Consider the following 20966-nt stretch of genomic DNA (forward strand, 5'->3'; position numbering starts at 1 on the left):
AGCAGGTATACCTATCAGCTGACTTCAATCTAAAAAAATGTGCAGCTCTAACACCAACTACTATTGCAGCAAGAGAGGGTAAAAAAACCAATGTGCACTCCGTGTGCATACCGGGGGGAGTCATTCCAGATGTGGAAAGGGTCCTTCCGGATGCCATGAAGGGTACAGGGTGCACCTATCTGCAGGTGGTCGCTCATGTCGGCACCAATGATGTGTGTCTCTATGGATCGGAGGAAATCCTCTCTGGCTTCCGGCGGCTATCTGATTTGGTGAAGACTGCCAGTCTCGCTAGCGGGATGAAAGCAGAGCTCACCATCTGCAGCATCGTTGACAGGACTGACTGCGGACCTTTGGTACACAGCCGAGTGGAGGGTCTGAATCAGAGGCTGAGACGGTTCTGCGACCGTGTGGGCTGCAGATTCCTCGACTTGCGCCATAGGGTGACCGGGTTTCAGGTTCCGCTGGATAGGTCAGGAGTCCACTACACGCAGCAAGCGGCTACACGGGTAGCAGGGGTTGTGTGGCGTGGACTGGGCGGTTTTTTAGGTTAGATGGTCTGGGGCAAGTACAGAAAGGGCAACAGCCTCAAAGGGTGCGGGGCAAAGTCAGGACATGCGGGGACCAAGCAGCAATCGGTATTGTAATTGTAAACTGTCGAAGCTGCATTGGTAAAGTACCGGAACTTCAAGCGCTGATAAAAAGCACCGAAGCTGAAATCGTTATAGGTACAGAAAGCTGGCTGAAGCCAGAGATAAATTCTGCCGAAATTTTTACAAAGGCACAGACGGTGTTTAGAAAGGATAGATTGCATGCAACCGGTGGTGGCGCGTTTTTCGCTGTTAGTAGTAGTTTATCCTGTAGTGTAGTAGAAGTGGATAGTTCCTGTGAAATATTATGGGTGGAGGTTACACTCAACAACAGAGCTAGGTTAATAATTGGCTCATTTTACCGACCTCCCGACTCAGCAGCATTAGTTGCAGAACAACTGAGAGAAAATTTGGAATACATTGCACATAAATTTTCTCAGCATATTATAGTCTTAGGTGGAGATTTCAATTTACCAGATATAGACTGGGACACTCAGATGTTTAGGACGGGTGGTAGGGACAGAGCATCGAGTGACATTATTCTGAGTGCACTATCCGAAAATTACCTCGAGCAATTAAACAGAGAACCGACTCGTGGAGATAACATCTTGGACCTACTGATAACAAACAGACCCGAACTTTTAGACTCTGTAAGTGCAGAACAGGGAATCAGTGATCATAAGGCCGTTGCAGCATCCCTGAATATGGAAGTTAATAGGAATATAAAAAAAGGGAGGAAGGTTTATCTGTTTAGCAAGAGTAATAGAAGGCAGATTTCAGACTACCTAACAGATCAAAACGAAAATTTCTGTTCCGACACTGACAACGTTGAGTGTTTATGGAAAAAGTTTAAGGCAATTGTAAAATGCGTTTTAGACAGGTACGTGCCGAGTAAAACTGTGAGGGACGGGAAAAACCCACCGTGGTTCAACAACAAAGTTAGGAAGCTACTGCGAAAGCAAAGAGAGCTTCACTCCAAGTTTAAACGCAGCCAAAACCGCTCAGACAAACAGAACCTAAACGATGTCAAAGTTAGCGTAAGGAGGGCTATGCGTGAAGCGTTCAGTGAATTCGAAAGTAAAATTCTATATACCGACTTAACAGGAAATCCTAGGAAGTTCTGGTCTTACGTTAAATCAGTAAGTGGCTCGAAACAGCATATCCAGACACTCCGGGATGATGATGGCATTGAAACAGAGGATGACACGCGTAAAGCTGAAATACTAAACACCTTTTTCCAAAGCTGTTTCACAGAGGAAGACCGCACTGCAGTTCCTTCTCTAAATACTCGCACAAACGAAAAAATGGCTGACATCGAAATAAGTGTCCAAGGAATAGAAAAGCAACTGGAATCACTCAACAGAGGAAAGTCCACTGGACCTGACGGGATACCAATTCGTTTCTACACAGAGTACGCGAAAGAACTTGCCCCCCTTCTGACAGCCGTGTACCGCAAGTCTCTAGAAGAACGGAAGGTTCCAAATGATTGGAAAAGAGCACAGGTAGTCCCAGTCTTCAAGAAGGGTCGTCGATCAGACGCGCAAAACTATAGACCTATATCTCTGACGTCGATCTGTTGTAGAATTTTAGAACATGTTTTTTGCTCGAGTATCATGTCGTTTTTGGAAACCCAGAATCTACTCTGTAGGAATCAACATGGATTCCGGAAACAGCGATCGTGTGAGACCCAAATCGCTTTATTTGTTCATGAGACCCAGGAAATATTAGATACAGGCTCCCAGGTAGATGCTGTTTTCCTTGACTTCCGGAAGGCGTTCGATACAGTTCCGCACTGTCGCCTGATAAACAAATTAAGAGCCTACGGAATATCAGACCAGCTGTGTGGCTGGATTGAAGAGTTTTTAGCAAACAGAACACAGCATGTTGTTATCAATGGAGAGACGTCTACAGACGTTAAAGTAACCTCTGGAGTGCCACAGGGGAGTGTTATGGGACCATTGCTTTTCACAATATATATAAATGACCTAGTAGATAGTGTCGAAAGTTCCATGCGGCTTTTCGCGGATGATGCTGTAGTATACAGAGAAGTTGCAGCATTAGAAAATTGTAGCGAAATGCAGGAAGATCTGCAGCGGATAGGCACTTGGTGCAGGGAGTGGCAACTGACCCTTAACATAGACAAATGTAATGTATTGCGAATACATAGAAAGAAGGATCCTTTATTGTATGATTATATGATAGCGGAACAAACACTGGTAGCAGTTACTTCTGTAAAATATCTGGGAGTATGCGTGCGGAACAATTTGAAGTGGAATGATCTAATTGTTGGTAAGGCGGGTACCAGGTTGAGATTCATTGGGAGAGTCCTTAGAAATTGTAGTACATCAACAAAGGAGGTGGCTTACAAAACACTCGTTCGACCTATACTTGAGTATTGCTGAACAGTGTGGGATCTGTACCAGGTCGGATTGACAGAGGAGATAGAGAAGATCCAAAGAAGAGCGGCGCGTTTCGTCAAAGGGTTATTTGGTGTGCGTGATAGCGTTACGGAGATGTTTAGCAAACTCAAGTGGTAGACTCTGCAAGAGAGGCGCTCTGCATCGCGGTGTAGCTTGCTCGCCATGTTTCGAGAGGGTGCGTTTCTGGATGAGGTATCGAATATATTGCTTCCCCCTACTTATACCTCCCGAGGAGATCACGAATGTAAAATTAGAGAGATTCGAGCGCGCACGGAGGCTTTCAGACAGTCATTCTTCCCGCGAACCATACGCGACTGGAACAGAAAAGGGAGGTAATGACAGTGGCACGTAAAGCTCCCTCCGCCACACACCGTTGGGTGGCTTGGGGAGTGTAGATGTAGATGTAGAATTGTTCCATGTGTGATCCCATCACCACCCACTACACTGTCACCTATAAGCTTTGCCAGCCTCCCCTTCCCATACCTATTGAGGTGCAGGCCATGCCTAGTGAAACCCGATCTACTCATAGACCCAACTGGCACCACTGAAATGTGACCCATGCCCTCTGCCATTAGCGCCCTCCCTAGCCCCATTTTAACACGCCTAACAGCCGCATTAAGATGAGACCGATCATGAAGCTGAAACAGTTGCACGAAATGCACATTAATGCCACCAGTCTGAGTAGCTATCTTTACCAGTTCACCACCTACATCATATTCTGCATCCCTGTCAAGACGTGACACATCTAATCACGCTTTGGGATATCTTTTGCGCCAGGAGATTAATGGTGAAGAACATCCTGTAGCCTATGCACCGAAACAGCTGAATGTGGCAGAGAACTATTCAATGATGGAGAAGGAAATGTTGAGCCTCGGTTATGGTGTCATGTATTTTAGATCTTATCATTACAGGAAAATTGTCGAATAGTGATCGACCAGTGTACTTTGAAGTGGTTATTGGGTCTGAAGAATCTGTCTCGCAGGCTGACAAGATGGGCCCTGCGACTAAGAGAAATTTGACTAAAAAGCAGCTCACAGGCAAGGGAAGAAGCAGAGAATGGCAGATATGTTAAGCAGAAAGGTAGCAGTGGTGAAAATTCTAGGTCATGGGCTTGTGTCAGGCACCACAAAGCGCTGACAGCGATTGTAAACAGTTCAAGACACAGTCGCTGTTTAGCACATCTTTCGGACTGTTGTGCAAGGAAACAAGGTGAGGGCCACAGGCATTAGTACCAGCGAAGTCTAGGGAGCAGATTTTAAAGGAAACACATAATCACATGTTATCTGGTCTGGAGGTTGCAGAGCATCAGACTAGAGAGTAGCTGAGGGAACCAGCAGCCAGTGTCAGTCGTACAAGCAATAGTTAACAGCCATATGTCGAAGTTTGGAGTACCAGAGACAAGTATGGACAAAAGGACAAATCTGTCGGACTTATTGGAGGACCTGTGTTGGTTATTGCATGGGAGAATATAAGAACTAGCCTCACCCACAAGCCATTTGTTATTGCATGTGAAGAAGATAAAAACTACTCTATTCATGCATGGGCCAATGATAGAACAGAACAAGAGCATACAACAATTAGAAAAATGTGCCGGACGAGGATATCACATGGACCTGCCAGCAAAGGTCACCAGTTTGAGACCATGACAAGGCAGCAGCTCAGTGAACTAAGTTCCTCTTCGGACTTAGTGCCACAGCAGGGTTGACCACACCAGGTCATCTCCAGCAGCATAGCTGACTCCTGTGGGAGGAGGAGGGGGGTGGGGCAGTGGAGTACTTCCCGCAGCACACACCAGGAACCATCCATCACTGCTAGGTGGGCATCTCAGCGCGCTGGGCATTTCCCACTGTGACGGCACCTGATAGCACCAGTGCTCACAGCAGCCACAGCAGTGTCGAATTTGCACGCCATTGGCGTGGTTTGAATTTTCCGTACACACCGACCCGTCTGCCACTGCCACCTGGGCATCTTATCGTGCTGCACATCCCCCTTCCCAGTGACGCAACCAGACAGCGCCAGAGGCATAGTGCTCACAGCAGTGTTGAGTTCACTCATTGCTGGCGGTACTCTCGTACGTAACGAGGCCGTCAGTGGGGTTCAGCACAGCGCCAGCAATGTGGGATGTACGGAGAGTCAGCTCACCAGAATTCAGAGGCCAGATGGCCACTGACCCAGTGTGTCATGAAGAGCAGATGGCCACTTAAAGAACTTGTCACATTTGCAGCTGCTTTTCTCTGGAGCCAACTGGATACCCACCTTGCCTCCACTACCTGCTCGCACCATTCTGCCCTCTAGCTGCCCCATCCTGCTCAATATTTACCCAAAACTTCGAGTAGGATATCACGTGTGAAATGAGCCACTGATGTCCATGTTCAGGTCAAGGGAGCTGTGGACCTTAAAAGTTTGAAAAACACTGACATAAGCCGTGAAGCACCTTGCAGAAGGGACACAAAATCAATTAAAGATCCTGAGAGCAAGAAGCGGGCTGTTTTAAAAGTATTTTCTTGGTTTCTGAAACACTTCAAAAATTGTGTGCCTGTATATGGCACGGTAAATTACGTTATCAGGTAAATGCAGTGAAAAATGACACTGAACAGGTAAGGTGTTATTCTAACATGTAATCAGTGATGTGAAAAACGAATCCTACATGTTTAATTCATGTATGAAGCGTAAAACTTGTACCCCCTAAGCTTCAGTCCAGCTTAAATAATGAAGCTGACTAATTGCAAGATATAGAAGTCAAATGGAAACAAATTAATTGCTGTTGACAGGTAACCAAACTTGGGAATCTCATGGTGCCATTGCTGATATAGTGTCAGAAATTGAGAAGCAAATTGATAAATATAAATTCCATTGTTTCATTAAAAACATACAGCCTTTTGCCTTTAAAACAAGAAAGCAAAATGGATCACATGAAACTGGAGTGCTACAGATAGACTTTGTAAAAAAAAAAGTCTTATGCAAGAATAAATTCAGAGTGCACATTGGACACACGAGAAAGTAACAGTTTTTACAGCTTGTGCCTGGAGCACTGATAAAACATTTTCTTGTGTCATTATCAGTGAGAATTTAACACACAAATATTTCTTTTTTTGTGTTTTTACATAATATTATAGTTAAAGCTTCCATGCCTTAACAAATCGACAATTTGTTCAGATGTCTTTAATTCCCAGTTTTAAAATGAAGCACTTATTATCCAATTTGTTTGCACTGCAGAAAGTATAAGAAATACATGTATGGTTCTCGGGCGAGACGTCGGATGTTATAGTGAAAACTCCACAATATTTCGTCAGCGCAACGTCCAGGAATGGAAGTTCGCCGTTTTTCTCCATCTCCATCGTGAACTTGATGTTGGGATGAAGCGAGTTAAGATGCTCAAGAACGTGTTGGTACGGAGAAAAGAAGATGGCACATTAGGTCACGCAGTGTACCGTAAACCAACGCACACGGACTTATACTTACAGGCCACCAGCTGTCACCATCCTTCGCAACGAAGTGGCGTACTGAGGACGTTGGTCCACAGAGCACGAGCCATATCAGACTCAGACAGCTTATCCAATGAGCTACTCCATCTGTGTACCATTTTCCAACAAAATGGATATTCCGAACGGGAGATTCGCCGTGCCTTACAACCAAAGCGGGTTACCCAACGTGAGGAAGTGGAAGAAGGCGAAGAACAAAGGGGAATGGTCATCTTGCCGTACATCGGCGGTGTCTCTTCAAAAATAGGAAGACTATTGGAGAGGCATAAAGTTAAATGTGTTTTTCGTCCGCCAGCAAAACTCAGAGCTCTCTTGGGCTCATATAAGGACAGCCTTGGCCTAAGAAGACCCGGTGTTTACGAGATTCCTTGTAGCTGCGGCATGTCGTACATCGGACAAACTTGTCGCATTGTGGAAGAGAGATGCACTGAACACCGACGCTACACTCGTCTGGAGCAACCAGAAAAGTCTGCAGTGGCCGAGCATTGTCTCAGTACAGGACATTCTATGAATTATCAACATACAAAAATTCTCGCATCGACGAGTTCGTACTGGGACAGTGTTATTAAGGAAGCAGTGGAAATACGTAGCTCGACGAATCTTGTAAACAGAGACACGGGCTTTCAGCTTAGTTCAGCATGGGATCCTGCACTGGCCATATTGAAGTCGCTTCGAGCAGAGAGGAATACCATTGGTCATAAGACGGACGACGATTCGCCAGCAACATAAATATCCTGTTGACAACGGGAGGATAATCAAGGCGCCTACGTGGACGCGCAGTTTTGCTTGCGGCTTCCGACAGAGGTCGCTGGGGCGGCCGATGGCAGCGCAGAGTAACAGCGGCAGCCTCCGTCCTTGCGGCTTCCGACAGAGGTCGCTGGGGCTGCCAATGGCAGTGCAGAGCAGCGGCGGCAGCCTCCGCGCGTGCGCCGAAGTATTTGGTCCTTCTTCCTGTAGGTGGCGTTACTGTCCTTCCAGCTATTAGTTGATATCGTCGCTATTGGCCATCGAATTTGGCGCCTCCACGCATGCGCACTTCCTGCCTAAAACTGGCATAAATAGGGGGCCCTGGTGCTGCCTTAGCAGTGTGTTCGTCGCACCTGAAGATGTCGGCCAGTTGCGCTGACGAAATATTGTGGAGTTTTCACTATAACATCCGACGTCTCGCCCGAGAACCATACATGCAACATGTCCGTCGGGAAAGCCTCAAGCAACACAGTATAAGAAATAGATTGGAATTGGTTGTTCTTTGCTACATCTCACGTTTTAGTCACAGAGGATGTTATTTGTGGTTCAATAAAGGCAAGAAAGACAAGCTTGTGGGAACAGCTAAAATCCAGGAAATGGCGTGTTGGCTGTACATAGGATTTTTGTGGAAGTGCAAAAACTCAGATTCAAGCAAAATTCACGTTTTATGTTTCTAAGGAAGTGCTTAATGAAGAGTCGACTCTGAATAAAATTTGGATTAATGACAATTCTATTTCTCATTTCAAACATGTTATTATTTTTTGCCTTACAGCATCAAAGTCCCAAATGACCAAATATCTCGTCATAACTGAGGACTTAATCCTTCACAGGCATGCTACATATTCAGCAGGTATACTGATTCTTCTGAGGAATCAGATGCTGCAAATGAATACACGTCTTCAACTGATGCTGGAAAGGACGTGGATGTTGATTTGATAAATCCCGGATAGTTTATCACTGTCATAAAGGTTTAAAACACCATTTCTATGGAATCCGTGAAAGTAGAGCTGAAAACGGAGAAGTTAATATTATGCTTTTGAAACCTATTCCAAAGGCAAGAATTTGTTCACATCAAAACTGAAAAAGTTTTAAAAATAACAAATGAACCAAAGAGTATTCAAAAGGCAGTAGGTATTATTACAGATTTGTTTAGTGGGACCTGTAACTGTCTTAATTAAAATAATAAAAAATTGAAATTGAATCATTAAGTTCCGAAACTGTATAATTTACGTATATTTTCAGTTTGATAGGGTACAAAAATTTCATTAATAATGACAGAACTTGCACAGGTACTGTACAGAACCAAGAGTGTCCAATACAGAACTATTTAACATTTATGTAAGCAAGGTCTTAAGTTTTAGGTTCAATTATGGCACGAATAAAGTATTTCACTCTTTATGTATTTTTATTTAAAAAGGAGAATTATAATACAAATAATTTCACAGAAAATATTGAACCTGCACATTCACGTGTGGTGTGAGGTACATTTTATGTCCCACACAGAATTTTTCATCCATATGAACCACGGACCTCGCCAAGGTGGGTTGGCTGCATGCCGTAGGTGCAATCACAAAGGATGGGTCTCCGTGGAGGGGCCAGAACCAGAGCCAGACAAACGAGGTTCCTGGAAGGGAGCAGCAGCCTTGTCAGTAGTTGCAGGGACAACAGTGTGGATGATTGATCTGGCCTTGTAATATCAGACCAGATGATCGTGTTGTGCTAATACTGCCAGGGCCACATGAGAATAATTTTCCACTCAAAAGGCATATTGTTTGCGAAACCCCTCATCCCCGGTTTCCCCAACCAAGTCGTTACCTTTCCTTGGGCTGCCGGCCGGTATGGCCGTGCGGTTCTAGGCGCTTCAGTCTGGAACCGCGTGACCGCTACGGTCGCAGGTTCGAATCCTGCCTCGGGAATGGATGTGTGTGATGTCCTTAGTTAGGTTTAAGTAGTTCTAAGTTCTAGGGGACTGATGACCACAGATGTTAAGTCCCATAGTGCTCAGAGCCATTTGAACCATTTGAACCATGGGCTCTTGATAAGACTTTTAAAAATAAATGTAAATATAGCGATCCTGGAAACCTTTTTTTTAAATTTGACATAGCATAACGACCACATAGATCAGCAGCTTGTGGTATAGCGGTTACCATTGCTAGCTTAGATCGCGGGGTGGTGGGTAGGTTTGATTAGTAGTGAATGTGTCGTTTTGCAGATTCATATACATATTTTTAAGTTCAGGACCCTATATATCTTAAAAAGTATGTCGTGAATAAAAGTCAACGACAATTAACGAAATCTGTATTTTTTACAATTTCCTGTAGTAGTCATAAAGTACCTTTCCCCTTTATGGAAAACGCGTTAGTGTTGCTAAAATTGTGCAAAAAGATATTTCAAGGTTCTGTGCCATTGAAAAATGGTGTTGTTAATAAAAATTAACAACAATTAACAAAATTTATGTTTTCTTTAAATTTTTTGTGTTACGCATAGAGTACCCCCTCCTCCTTGGTAGTACGCCTTACGGGAAATGCGTTGGTACTCCCTATGGTTAATCCACTGCTAAATATTAAAGAAAGAAATAATTTATTTCCATTTAAGGTAATTCCTGAGCTCTTGAAAGGGTTTCAGTGACAGTGGAAGCAAAGACTTTCCAGTAAGCATGAGCCCACAAATGAGCCGTTCTGAAAGACTAGTAAATATGTGGTTATGAGCAGCCGCTGACCTCAGTGTGGCATATTGTCCTAACTGGTAAAAAGTTACTTAAAATGCAACCTTTTCTATATTGATTCCATTTAACTGGCCTCGAATTTTACCTATGAACTGCTGTACCTTGTGCAACGTCGAGGAATGTCGTACATGGATGATGGAGCATGGGAACATTTTGCTGTTGATGTAAGACTACATCTAACGTGCCAATATGGTTCAAGATGGATACGTCTGGCACAGCCTGTAGCCTGGTCTCCGAGGACACCTGACCTCACTCCTCTGAGTTTTTCTGTTTGAGGTCATTTCAGAAGTGAAGTGTACAGCACTTCGGTTGATACAATTGGAGAACTGGAGAAGCGAAATGTTTACTCTTGTCAAGAGTAACGAGACGATCTGTCATTCTTTGAAAAAATTAGCAAATCACTGCAGAGACGAGTGCAGTCTTCCCACCAAAGGAGTGGACGACATATCCTTCGAGAGGTATGAGGAACAGTAAATTGTAACACGTAACGTGCTGATGTACTTTTGTATCGATTTTTAAGACAGACCACGGGTGAAATTTCACCTCAGTGAGATGGGGGCTCAATCGAAACTTTTCATTTCCAATACATTTGTATGAACTGGGGCAACACTTCATAGTGAACTCACAGGGATCGTTTGCGGACCTACGTTCGCTGGAACGATTTTGCTTATATTATCATATAGTTTCACACATCCCAGTTGCCATTACTAATTTTGATAGACCCTGTATACAAATTTTGCCCATGGCCGCTTCAGACATCCCTTAAGTTTGGCGCTACAAATGGCAGTTTGTGTCTTTTGGGAATTAAACCGGCGCTGAGTGCTGCAAACGGCTAAATGCAAGAGGAAACTGCAGTCGTTTTCCGACAGCAAGCAGCTCTACCGTGTTCTTATATGATGATGGCATGCTCTTGGGTAAAATATTGCAGAGATAAAATAGTCTCCCACCTGGATCTCCAGGTAGGTATTACCCAGGAGGACGTCGTCATCAGGAAAAACAAAATTGACATTCTATGGGTCGAAGAGTGTAATTTTAGATCACTCAGTCGAGGAGGTATTCTAGAAAATTTAAAAATGGATAGGTTGAAGTTGGATGTAGAGGGAATTAGCGAAGTTTGGTGGCAGTATGAGCATGACTTCTAGTCAGGTTAGTACAGTGTTATAAATACAAAATCAAATAGGGGTAATGCAGGAGTAGGTCTAATAATGAATAAGAAAATAGGACTGTTGATAAGCTACCATGACCAGAATAGTGAATGTATTTTCATAGCCAAAACAGACATCAATCCAACACGACCCACCACAGTTATAATAGCTTATATGTCAACCAGCTCCACAAAGGATGAAGAGAGTCAAATAATGTGTGATGAGATAAAATAAATTATTCGGATAGTTAAGGGAGAGGAAAATTTAATTGTGATGGGGAACTGGAATTCGATAGTAGGACAAGAACGAGATGTAAAAATAGTGGGAGGATATAGAAATGGGGAAAGGAATGAAAGAGGAATCTGTCCATTAAAATCCTGCACAGAGCATATTTTAATCACAGCTAACACTTCGTTTGAGATTCATGAAAGAACGTTGTATCCGTGGAAGATATCTGGAGGCATTAAAAATCTTCAGATTTGTTATAGATGTTTAAACTGTAAGATATTTATAGCGTAACCTGTGGACTCTGACAATAATTTATTGGGTATAAACTGTAGATTAAGGCTGAATAAACTGCAAGAAGGTAGGAAGGTAAGGATATGAGACCTGGATTAGTTGAAAGAACCACAGCTTGTTGAGAGTTTCAAAGGAAGCATCAAGCAAGGACTGACTAAAGCAAAGGAAATGAATAGAGTAGAAGGCGAGTAGGTAGCTATGAAAGATGAAACAGTCAAGGCAACTGAGGATCAAATAGATAAAAAGACAAGGCCTAATAGAAATCCTGGGATGTCATAGAAGAATATGAATTAAATTCATGAACGAGAATATAAAAATGAAGCAAACAAAGTAGATGAAAGTTAATACAAACGTCGAAAAAAAGAGACTGACAAAGTGCAAAATGGCCAAGCAGGAATAGCAAGAGGACGAATGCAAAGCTATAAAAGCCAATACAATTAGGGGAAAGATAGCTACCATCTGTAAGAAAACTAAAGAGACCTTTGGAGAAAAGAGAAGCAGCTCAAAGATATCAAGAATTCAGATGGAAAATCAGTAGTAAGCAAAGAAGAGAAAGCTGAAAGATGGAAGGAGTGTATAGAGGGACTAAATAACCTTGATGCACTGAAGATGAGATGGAAGATACGTTACTTCTAGAAGAATTTCACAATGCACTGAAATACCTAAACGGAAACAATGTCTCTGGAGCAGGCGACATTACATCAGAATCGCTGATATCCTAGGAAGTGGCAGCCATGACAAAACTATTTCACCTGGTGTTCAAGATGTATAAGACAGGCTAAATACCCTCAGACTTCAAGAACAATGTTAAAGTAAGGCACAGGTATGCACCGAACACTAAGTATGTTTGAGTTAAGAGAACACAAGCTTCCTTCTGTGAGGTACATGTTAAAACAGTCCGAGTTAATTAGCTTGGAACTTAGCCATTAGGCCGTTGCGCGCGCAAATTCAAGCGGCTCGCCGACACCTTTAAAAGATTTTCAGACTGTTTCTGACCATCCTGTAAACTCTGCTTCTTGTTTTGTTGTTTTAGTATCTATAGTTTACTGGATTTTTTGAAAAAAGTCATAAAATGTAAACACCTATTTTGTAAAAAAAATCTGGCGAATAAAGTGCATATTTCAGATTTAGAAAAAGCACTCAGTCTTCAGGCCACGAGTGGCCTACCGGGACCATCCGACCGCCGTGTCATCCTCAGTGGAGGATGCAGATAGGAGGGGCATGGGGTCAGCACACCGCTATCCCAGTCGTTATGATGGTATCCTTGACCGAGCTACTATTCGAACGACTAGCTCCTCAATTGGCACACGAGGCTGAGTGCACCCCGAAAAATGGCAACAGCGTAGGGCGGCCTGGATGGTCACCCATCCAAGTGCCGACCACGCTTGACAGCGCTTAACTTCGGTGAGCTCACGGGAACTGGTGTATCCACTGCGGCAAGGCCGTTGCCATGATATTTCAGATAGAAACATAAAAATCATTTTACACATATCTATTCTACTGCACAAGTAACCCAGTGCATTATCCCCCGAATCCGCTTGCAGGTTGCCTATCTAACGGCTTCCAAGGGAAACAAAAATTTTATTTTCAATATTTCATACAATTATTGACCGAATTTGAAATTTATAATTTCTGTCTTAATATACGCTCGAAGAGGTATAATCTTCTGTTAAAGGCGTGACTCAATAAGTCAAGTATTACAGTTAGAGACTGCGTATATGTCTTCAGACACCGTTAACTCACTGCTTGCGAACACCCAGACTATATTCACCTAATATTTGAAAATGAGAGCACAAAGCGAAAACCTTTTCCAATCTTTTTGTGGCTAGTATGCTTTAACGCCAAATATACAGAATGAGTCACTAACTTTTACCACCTAGAATAACTCCGAAAGTACCGGGTGATCAAAAAGTCAGTATAAATTTGAAAACTGAATAAATCACGGAATAATGTAGATAGAGAGGTACAAATTGACACACATGCTTGGAATGACATGGGGTTTTATTAGAACCAAAAAAATACAAAAGTTCAAAAAAATGTCCGACAGATGGCGCTTCATCTCATCAGAATAGCAATAATTAGCATAACAAAGTAAGACAAAGCAAAGATGATGTTCTTTACAGGAAACGCTCAATATGTCCACCATCATTCCTGAACAATAGCTGCAGACGAGGAATAATGTTGTGAACAGCACTGTAAAGCATGTCCGGAGTTATGGTGAGGCATTGGTGTCGGATGTTGTCTTTCAGCATCCCTAGAGATGTCGGTCGATCACGATACACTTGCGACTTCAGGTAACCCCAAAGCCAATAATCGCACGGACTGAGGCCTGGGGACCTGGGACACCAAGCATGACGAAAGTGGTGGCTGAGCACACGATCATCACCAAACGACGCGAGCAAGAGATCTTTCACGCGTCTGGCAATATGGGGTGATTCTAATAAAACCCCATGTCATTCCAAGCATGTGTGTCAATTGTTACCTCTCTATCTACATTATTCCGTGGTTTATTAAGTTTTCAAATTTATACTGATTTTTTGATCACTCGGAATGTTAGTAGCTGAAACGTTTGTGGGACAAATGTTGCATGGGACAACAGGGGCCATAATACGACGTTGGTTTTTTGTTGCTAGGTGAGGTCGCTACAGAGATATGAAGGTCAACTTTGTTTTGTTTTTTAATGGGATGCTGTAGTTTGATACTTGTTTTCTGATAGCGGCTATCAAGACAAATCCAATGATGTGTAACAGTAAGGTCTTTGAAAGTCAACGAAGGTCACTAAGGTGGCATGAACGTCCATTTACAGAAGGTGTTCGAAGTGATGCCATTGGTATCAATGCAGTGCTGCAATGTTCTTATCATGGATTGAGTGGTATTCCTTATCACTTTGGCACTTACCGAAGCACATGCTCTGACAATTCTCTCTCGTATATCGTGTAAATAGTAAATATTCGCCGAATACGGCGTATCCATCTAACGTGCCATTGGCATGTAAACACCATCCGACGGATTCGTAATAAAACACTAATAGGAACGGTAAGACTAGCATCGTCGAATCAAGTGGATGTGAACGATGTATTCCTTCGAAGAACAAGTCGATATGCATTTCATTTACGGAGAATGCCAACGAACTTTAGTGAGAGCTAGAGACTTATATGGTGAAAGATATCCTCAACGTACTCACCCTACACGTCGTACTTTTAAATATGTGTATGATAAATAGAGAACAACTGGATCTTTAACGCATCGGAAACATGCCCGGCAAAAAATAAAAAATAAAAATACTAACGAGTAAACGTAAATTGGTCCTCTTGCCGCTGTGGTTCGAGATCCTTGTATTAGTTTGCGTCAAATCGCAAGGCAATCTGGCATGAGCCAGAGTAGTGTTGTTCGTGTTCTGCATCGCCATAAATATCATCCTTACCATATCAGTCTCCACCATGAATTAACTGGTACGGATTATATGTCTCGCATTGAATTCTGCAGCTGGATTCAACTTCAGATTCGCCGGCCGAAGTGGCCGTGCGGTTAAAGGCGCTGCAGTCTGGAACCGCAAGACCGCTACGGTCGCAGGTTCGAATCCTGCCTCGGGCATGGTTGTTTGTGATGTCCTTAGGTTAGTTAGGTTTAACTAGTTCTAAGTTCTAGGGGACTAATGACCTCAGCAGTTGAGTCCCATAGTGCTCAGAGCCATTTGAACCATTTGAACCAACTTCAGATTCAGAGGGATGACACATTTATTAATTTGATTTTATTTACTGACGAGGCTACATTCACGAACCATAGAAATGGTAATTTGCATAACATGCATTATTGGCCAACTGAAAATCTATGTTGGCTGCGGCACACCAAAAACCGTGGTCGGTGAATGTATGGTGTGGGATTCTGGAGGACAGAATTGTAAGCCCCTACTTCATCGAAGGAAATCTTAATGGTAGGAAGTACACCACATTCCTGCAAGAAACATTAGGCCTGTTATTGGAAGAAATACCTTTAGGAAGAAGGAATAGAGCCGCGTGGGATTAGCCGAGCGGTCTCAGGCGCTGCAGTCATGAACTGTGCGGCTGGTCCCGGCGGAAGTTCGACTCCTCCCTCGGGCATGGATGTGTGTGTTTGTCCTTAGGATAATTTAGGTTAAGTAGTGTGTAAGCTTAGGGACTGATGACCTTAGCAGTTAAGTCCCATAAGATTTCACACACATTTGAACATTTGAAAACGAGTCGAATATCGTAAAAAAGCACTGCAGCTGAACGGGGAGCACGCTACACAGTACAAACTAAAAAGAAAAAAATGTACAAAGAAATCGAAGTTAATACCGGAAAACATACAGCTGTGTAGTCAAGTGAAGACTGCGATACCTAAGTTCTGGTGTAACGTGAGGTTTTACCATGTATTTCAAAAAATCACGTCACCGATTGGCATATTCCCAGAAAGTAGGGTGGATGGGAGTAGGGTCACTATTACAATCTGTTCAGTATTCAGCTAAAAGGAACTCAAATGCATGCAAACAATACAGTTCAAAACTATCTTACATAAAAATTATTATGCAAATAAGAATTACAACTATAGGATATTCAGCAGTACTTACCAACAGCAGACGAGTGTTTCCACTTGGCTTCAGATAGGCTACAACAAATCAAAGCGAACTATGAAGCTGTTTAAACAAAAAGATCCTCCATCGCTACAAAACACAACAGAAATCAATAAAGACACAGTACTGAAGGACTCTCCATCTTCAAAACTTCCGCTCTCTTCATAAATATCTCCGGAATCTGGAGCAGTACTAGAACCCGGACGGCCTCAATATTTCTCATTCAAAAGGACAAATAAATGACGAATTTGTTAGCATCCCCGCCAATATAAAAGAGGTAGTATTTTGTTTCTCAAACATAGCTGAGATTTAAAAAATAATTTCTGTCCATAAACCGACAGTGTAACAGCAAATTACGGTATAAGGAAATGCAATTCAAACTAAGCCTATAGACTGTGCTATGTACCAAGAAGTGATATCACAGTAGCCAGTAATATTATGTAACTGGTTAGAGCAAACTCGTCTTGACTCCACAAAGTCATGTCGAAAGAGGTGGAGTCCATATTTTTACGCACTGTGCCAAGTGGAGCAGGAGCAGAGAGTGAAAGATTTCGTCATTTGTACTTGAAATCAAATACTGATTTCAACAACTGATCGACCTACTGTGTTAGTATTAATATTTTCGCAATACGTATCGTAATTACTGCGAAATACCCAAATGCGAGAATTGCAGTTTTAACATTCAGCCAGGTAACAGCGTAGAAAGCAAAAAATTGAAACACTACAGCTACAGTTCTTTGTGTATACACTTTTCACAAGCACCAGAATTACGTTTTCTTCTGTGTATTCCACGTTCTTGTTATACTGTGCGCTGTTTGGCTAACCGTTTACTCAGGAATGGAAAACAACGTATTAGTTTGGTAGGAACCATTTTGTCTTCAAACGATTCCGCAGAAACAGGTATAAAATATTTCTTAAACTTTTACACCTATTACATCCGCGATTACCAATCAAAGTAGATTTTATAAAAAAATAAATAAAAATGTTCTGATAGTGACTTCACCAAGATACATTCTGAAACTCTATTAAGAGAAACCATGAACAATATAAGAAAAAAGTTATTATGGAGAAAATTATAGTAACGTCTCAAAAATTTCATCATTAACAGATTTTGACATTTGAGGACTACCATAAATCCCAGCTTTCTGCACTTTTTCTCAGTACAAAGTAACAGTATTTAAGATTTATTACCTTTGATACAGCCTCAAAGAACGCACTGTAGAGAGCGCCAGAAGCACCTGCCATTATGTTTTCTGCGATTTCACTAATAGTGTGAAACAAACGGCACAGACTGCGAGCCGTTATCTCGCCACTATCGATTCCATTCACAACTACTTCTGATCCCTTTCGTATCTTTGTTCCGCAGTCCTTGTCGCCTCCAAAGTCGTCAAATAGATTCAGCTGCTTCTCACACGCTATTAACGTTTTTGCGGCGAACTTTAAAACCTCCTGTATTTTCGAACTGAGTTTTTCTGGAATTGGGGATCCACACTCGTAATGAGGATCTTCTTCTTGGATCTCCACATCGGACTTCGGCTTTACAGTTTCTAGCAACTTTAGCAGGTGTTCTTCCTTTCCGGTAAGGGTTTGCGACTTCTGAGGCCAAGCTGGAGCTAAAGTAGGTGCGTCTAAGAAATCTAGCTCCTCCGGGTTTGACAGACGAAATGCAGTTACAGAGAACCCGCTCGCTTCGCGCGCCGTGAACAAACTTCCACAGTACGCTCTTCGCACATTATAGCCCTTCTCGTCGAGTTGCTTAACTGTTTCGTAAGTAAACAAATATTCTTCCAGTCTCGGATCGTTACCCAGGTTGTTAATAAGCACAACCAACGGATCAGACTGCAATGTGGCACGCGAAGTCGATTCGATTCTCATCAGGCGCTGTAGCACCATTTGCACTGCATTCGCTGGGCTCGTGTAGGGGCGATGTGTTGTTCTCAGTTCCCTGTAGCTGCTCGACTGGACGTTTAGTTCGACGACTTCTGCCGGGGACTGGCTTGTAATCAAACCTATACTCGGATCAGGCATTATTTCTACTTCGTTTAAGACAACGGCTGATCTCTCTCGTACTAGATTAACACTGATGGTGGTCAAATCTCTGAGAGCGACTGATCGGCACAAATCAAAGATTTCGTCGAGATTGCAACCCCTTTCCGCCATAGCACCGGCTATCTTCTGAATGAGGATCGCGCCGGCTAGACCGCGTCGACCTTTGAATCTTTCCGATGGCAACAGGTCATCTCCGACAATGAGAGTTTTCACTTTTAAATCTTCATTTAACGCTCTTTCGGCGGCAATACCAAAATGGTAGTGGTGTGAAGAGTAGTTCTGTACTATGATGAGGATACCGGCGGAGTTGTTCCTCGCGAGTTCGCGGATAGTGCGTAAGATGACGTCAGATGGCGGTGGGCCCCCCGCTCCTACGACGGCGGCAGTCAGCATTCCGGGGCCCACAAACCCGGCGGGCCAAGGATCGTGACCCGCCTCTCCACCTGACAGCAGCTTCACCTTGTCTTCTATTCCTGCGTGGTCTCTTCTCATAACTACGTGCTCGTTTCCGAGGAGGACTAACCCGGGATTCACAGACACGAAGCCCATCAGTGCGTTATGCACTTGTTTCGTGCTCATATTACGGAGCCACGATATTAATCACGAACACAACACAACAAACCTACTGAGCACGTGCGCATTTAGTGCTTTTTCAAAGATATACATCGAAATAACAGTGCCGTAGCTGAGCAGTAAACAATCGCTGATGAGCAAAGAAGGCTGCATATTTCGCGAAACGACGCTCTATGGAATGTGGTGAAATGGGGTAACACTCATATCACAAGATTTCTCCTGGTTCCACTCGCATCAATTTCAGCTGTCGTTTTAGATTTCTGCCTAACCACACACTCAGAAATCGTCAAATTCTTCCTTCTCTAGTCAGACTGAAATGTAAATAAAATCGAATATTGCAGAACATACTTGTATTACATTCCTAAGTAAGTCCCAGAATGAGTTAACAACGCTACAGGAGAAAAAGGTGCATGTAGCGGGATGCGAATCTACATCCTTTGACGCGAGAAATCGCTGCTTATCAAGTGATACTAGTCTCCTGTCTTGGTTATCACAGCATCTGTCGAAGGCTTATGTCGTTGATGCATTAGTAACTGACATTTAATTACAATGATGACATGTTTGTGATAAATTTTCAATTCTCCGTTACCTTGAAACGGAATAAAACAAGTTATAATGAAAACGTGTTTCACACTTAACTTGTAAATTATTGAAGACAACAACTTACTCCTGAGTTGCTTATATGAAAGCATTAACTGTCGATTAATCATTAAGTGAGTTTAATTATAGCAATAATTACAATAAATCGTACCTAGAACGTGTTGCTATGAATCTCTGATACACGTGCATGAAGTCTTGTGAGAGGCCCGTATCGAACGCAAATGAAAGGCGATAGCAGTTGGTGTGGTTGCCGATATTGCACGTAGAAATGAAGTCACGTTTGCAGAAAGTCTTGTGAAATGAGTGTTGCGCGCTTGAATGTTAAAGCCCGTGTAAACGCAAGAATTTGTTTGTCAGATTCACTGTTTTGATTTCCACGGGTTTCTCAAACAAGCACAATATTGTCAAACTTAACCTCAGTTTCGGAGCTGCTTCAAACTGCGTATATTCTTGTACGTCGTCCATAATAAACTGATTATTCTCTGCGTCTCGTTGTGTGCAATTTTTATGTGAAAAACGCAACACCTCTACCATTTTGTGGAATGGCCTGTAATACTTTCCTTGGTGTTCACAGTTGAGGAAGCTCAGGGTACAAAGAGATAAACTGCAATAAAAAAATATTTCTCGCTAAATCGGCACGGCGAAACATCAACATTCGCACAGTGCGTTATTATCGAAGTCTGGCAAGCAACTAGCCTTTTTTTTATTATTATTATCATAATCACGTCAGATAAAGCATCTTCCAGGCAAATAGTTTGACAAACGCGTGAAATTTGACGAAGTGTTTGATCATCTACGGGGGCCTACGTATTCTGTTGCTATAACCGTAGACTTGGAATATCTGTACAGTTAGTTTTCATATGTGCAGAGCAAATTGCAGGATCGATTGCGATTTCGCCAGCAGTATCGCCTACAATCGATCCTCGATTCGACATGTGAGATTTACTAAGCAGTTTCAGCCAGTTTTACGAATGCTACTATGTCATGAAGTTCTACTATTGAAAGTGAAGTGCGATATTTAGCAGCAGTGGCAACTGATCGAATTTCCACTAACGTCATAGTAGAAAAAAATTAAAAAACTGGAATTTAAAATTATTACTCTTGTTTTGAGACGCATTTCTTGAGAAGTGAAAGGTGCGCTACAGAATACATTAAGTTTTTTATTGAAACCAAGTGAGTCGTGTATATCTTTTCAGTTTACTTAAACAATTCATTTTCATTTGACGACGGTCCTGGTACTGTCCCGATGACGGGTACTGTCGCTGTAATTTACTCTGGTGATCGCAATTCCAGTCACTTTAATACCTTTTATTTCGTGTGTGAAGCATTTAATTGTTGATAAATTTCCTTTCTCGTTTCATCTTCTTGTTATCGTCTTGCCTTCAAGCTGACTGCCAGTAGGTAACCTTGTAGCTATTGTTTTAATACACCGAGGTGACAAAAGTCATCGGATAGCGATACGTACATATTTCAGATGGCCGTAGTGTCTCGTTCACTAGGGATGAAAGGGCAGTGCATTGGTGGAGCT

General features: G+C 42.7%; 1 protein-coding gene across 1 annotated transcript in view; it reads right to left on the reverse strand.

Moving 5' to 3' along the window:
- The window catches only part of LOC126252404 (triokinase/FMN cyclase-like), an 84829-nt gene extending 65985 nt beyond the window's left edge, over window positions 1-18844 (reverse strand). Inside the window, exon 1 of the mRNA XM_049953295.1 lies at window positions 17408-18844. Coding sequence (XP_049809252.1) covers window positions 17408-18844 — 1437 coding nt within the window. The remainder of the gene's footprint in view (window positions 1-17407) is intronic.
- Between the last annotated feature and the right edge of the window lie 2122 nt (window positions 18845-20966).

The sequence above is a fragment of the Schistocerca nitens genome, chromosome 4 (genome assembly GCF_023898315.1).
Source record: "Schistocerca nitens isolate TAMUIC-IGC-003100 chromosome 4, iqSchNite1.1, whole genome shotgun sequence".
Classification (NCBI taxonomy): domain Eukaryota; kingdom Metazoa; phylum Arthropoda; class Insecta; order Orthoptera; family Acrididae; genus Schistocerca; species Schistocerca nitens.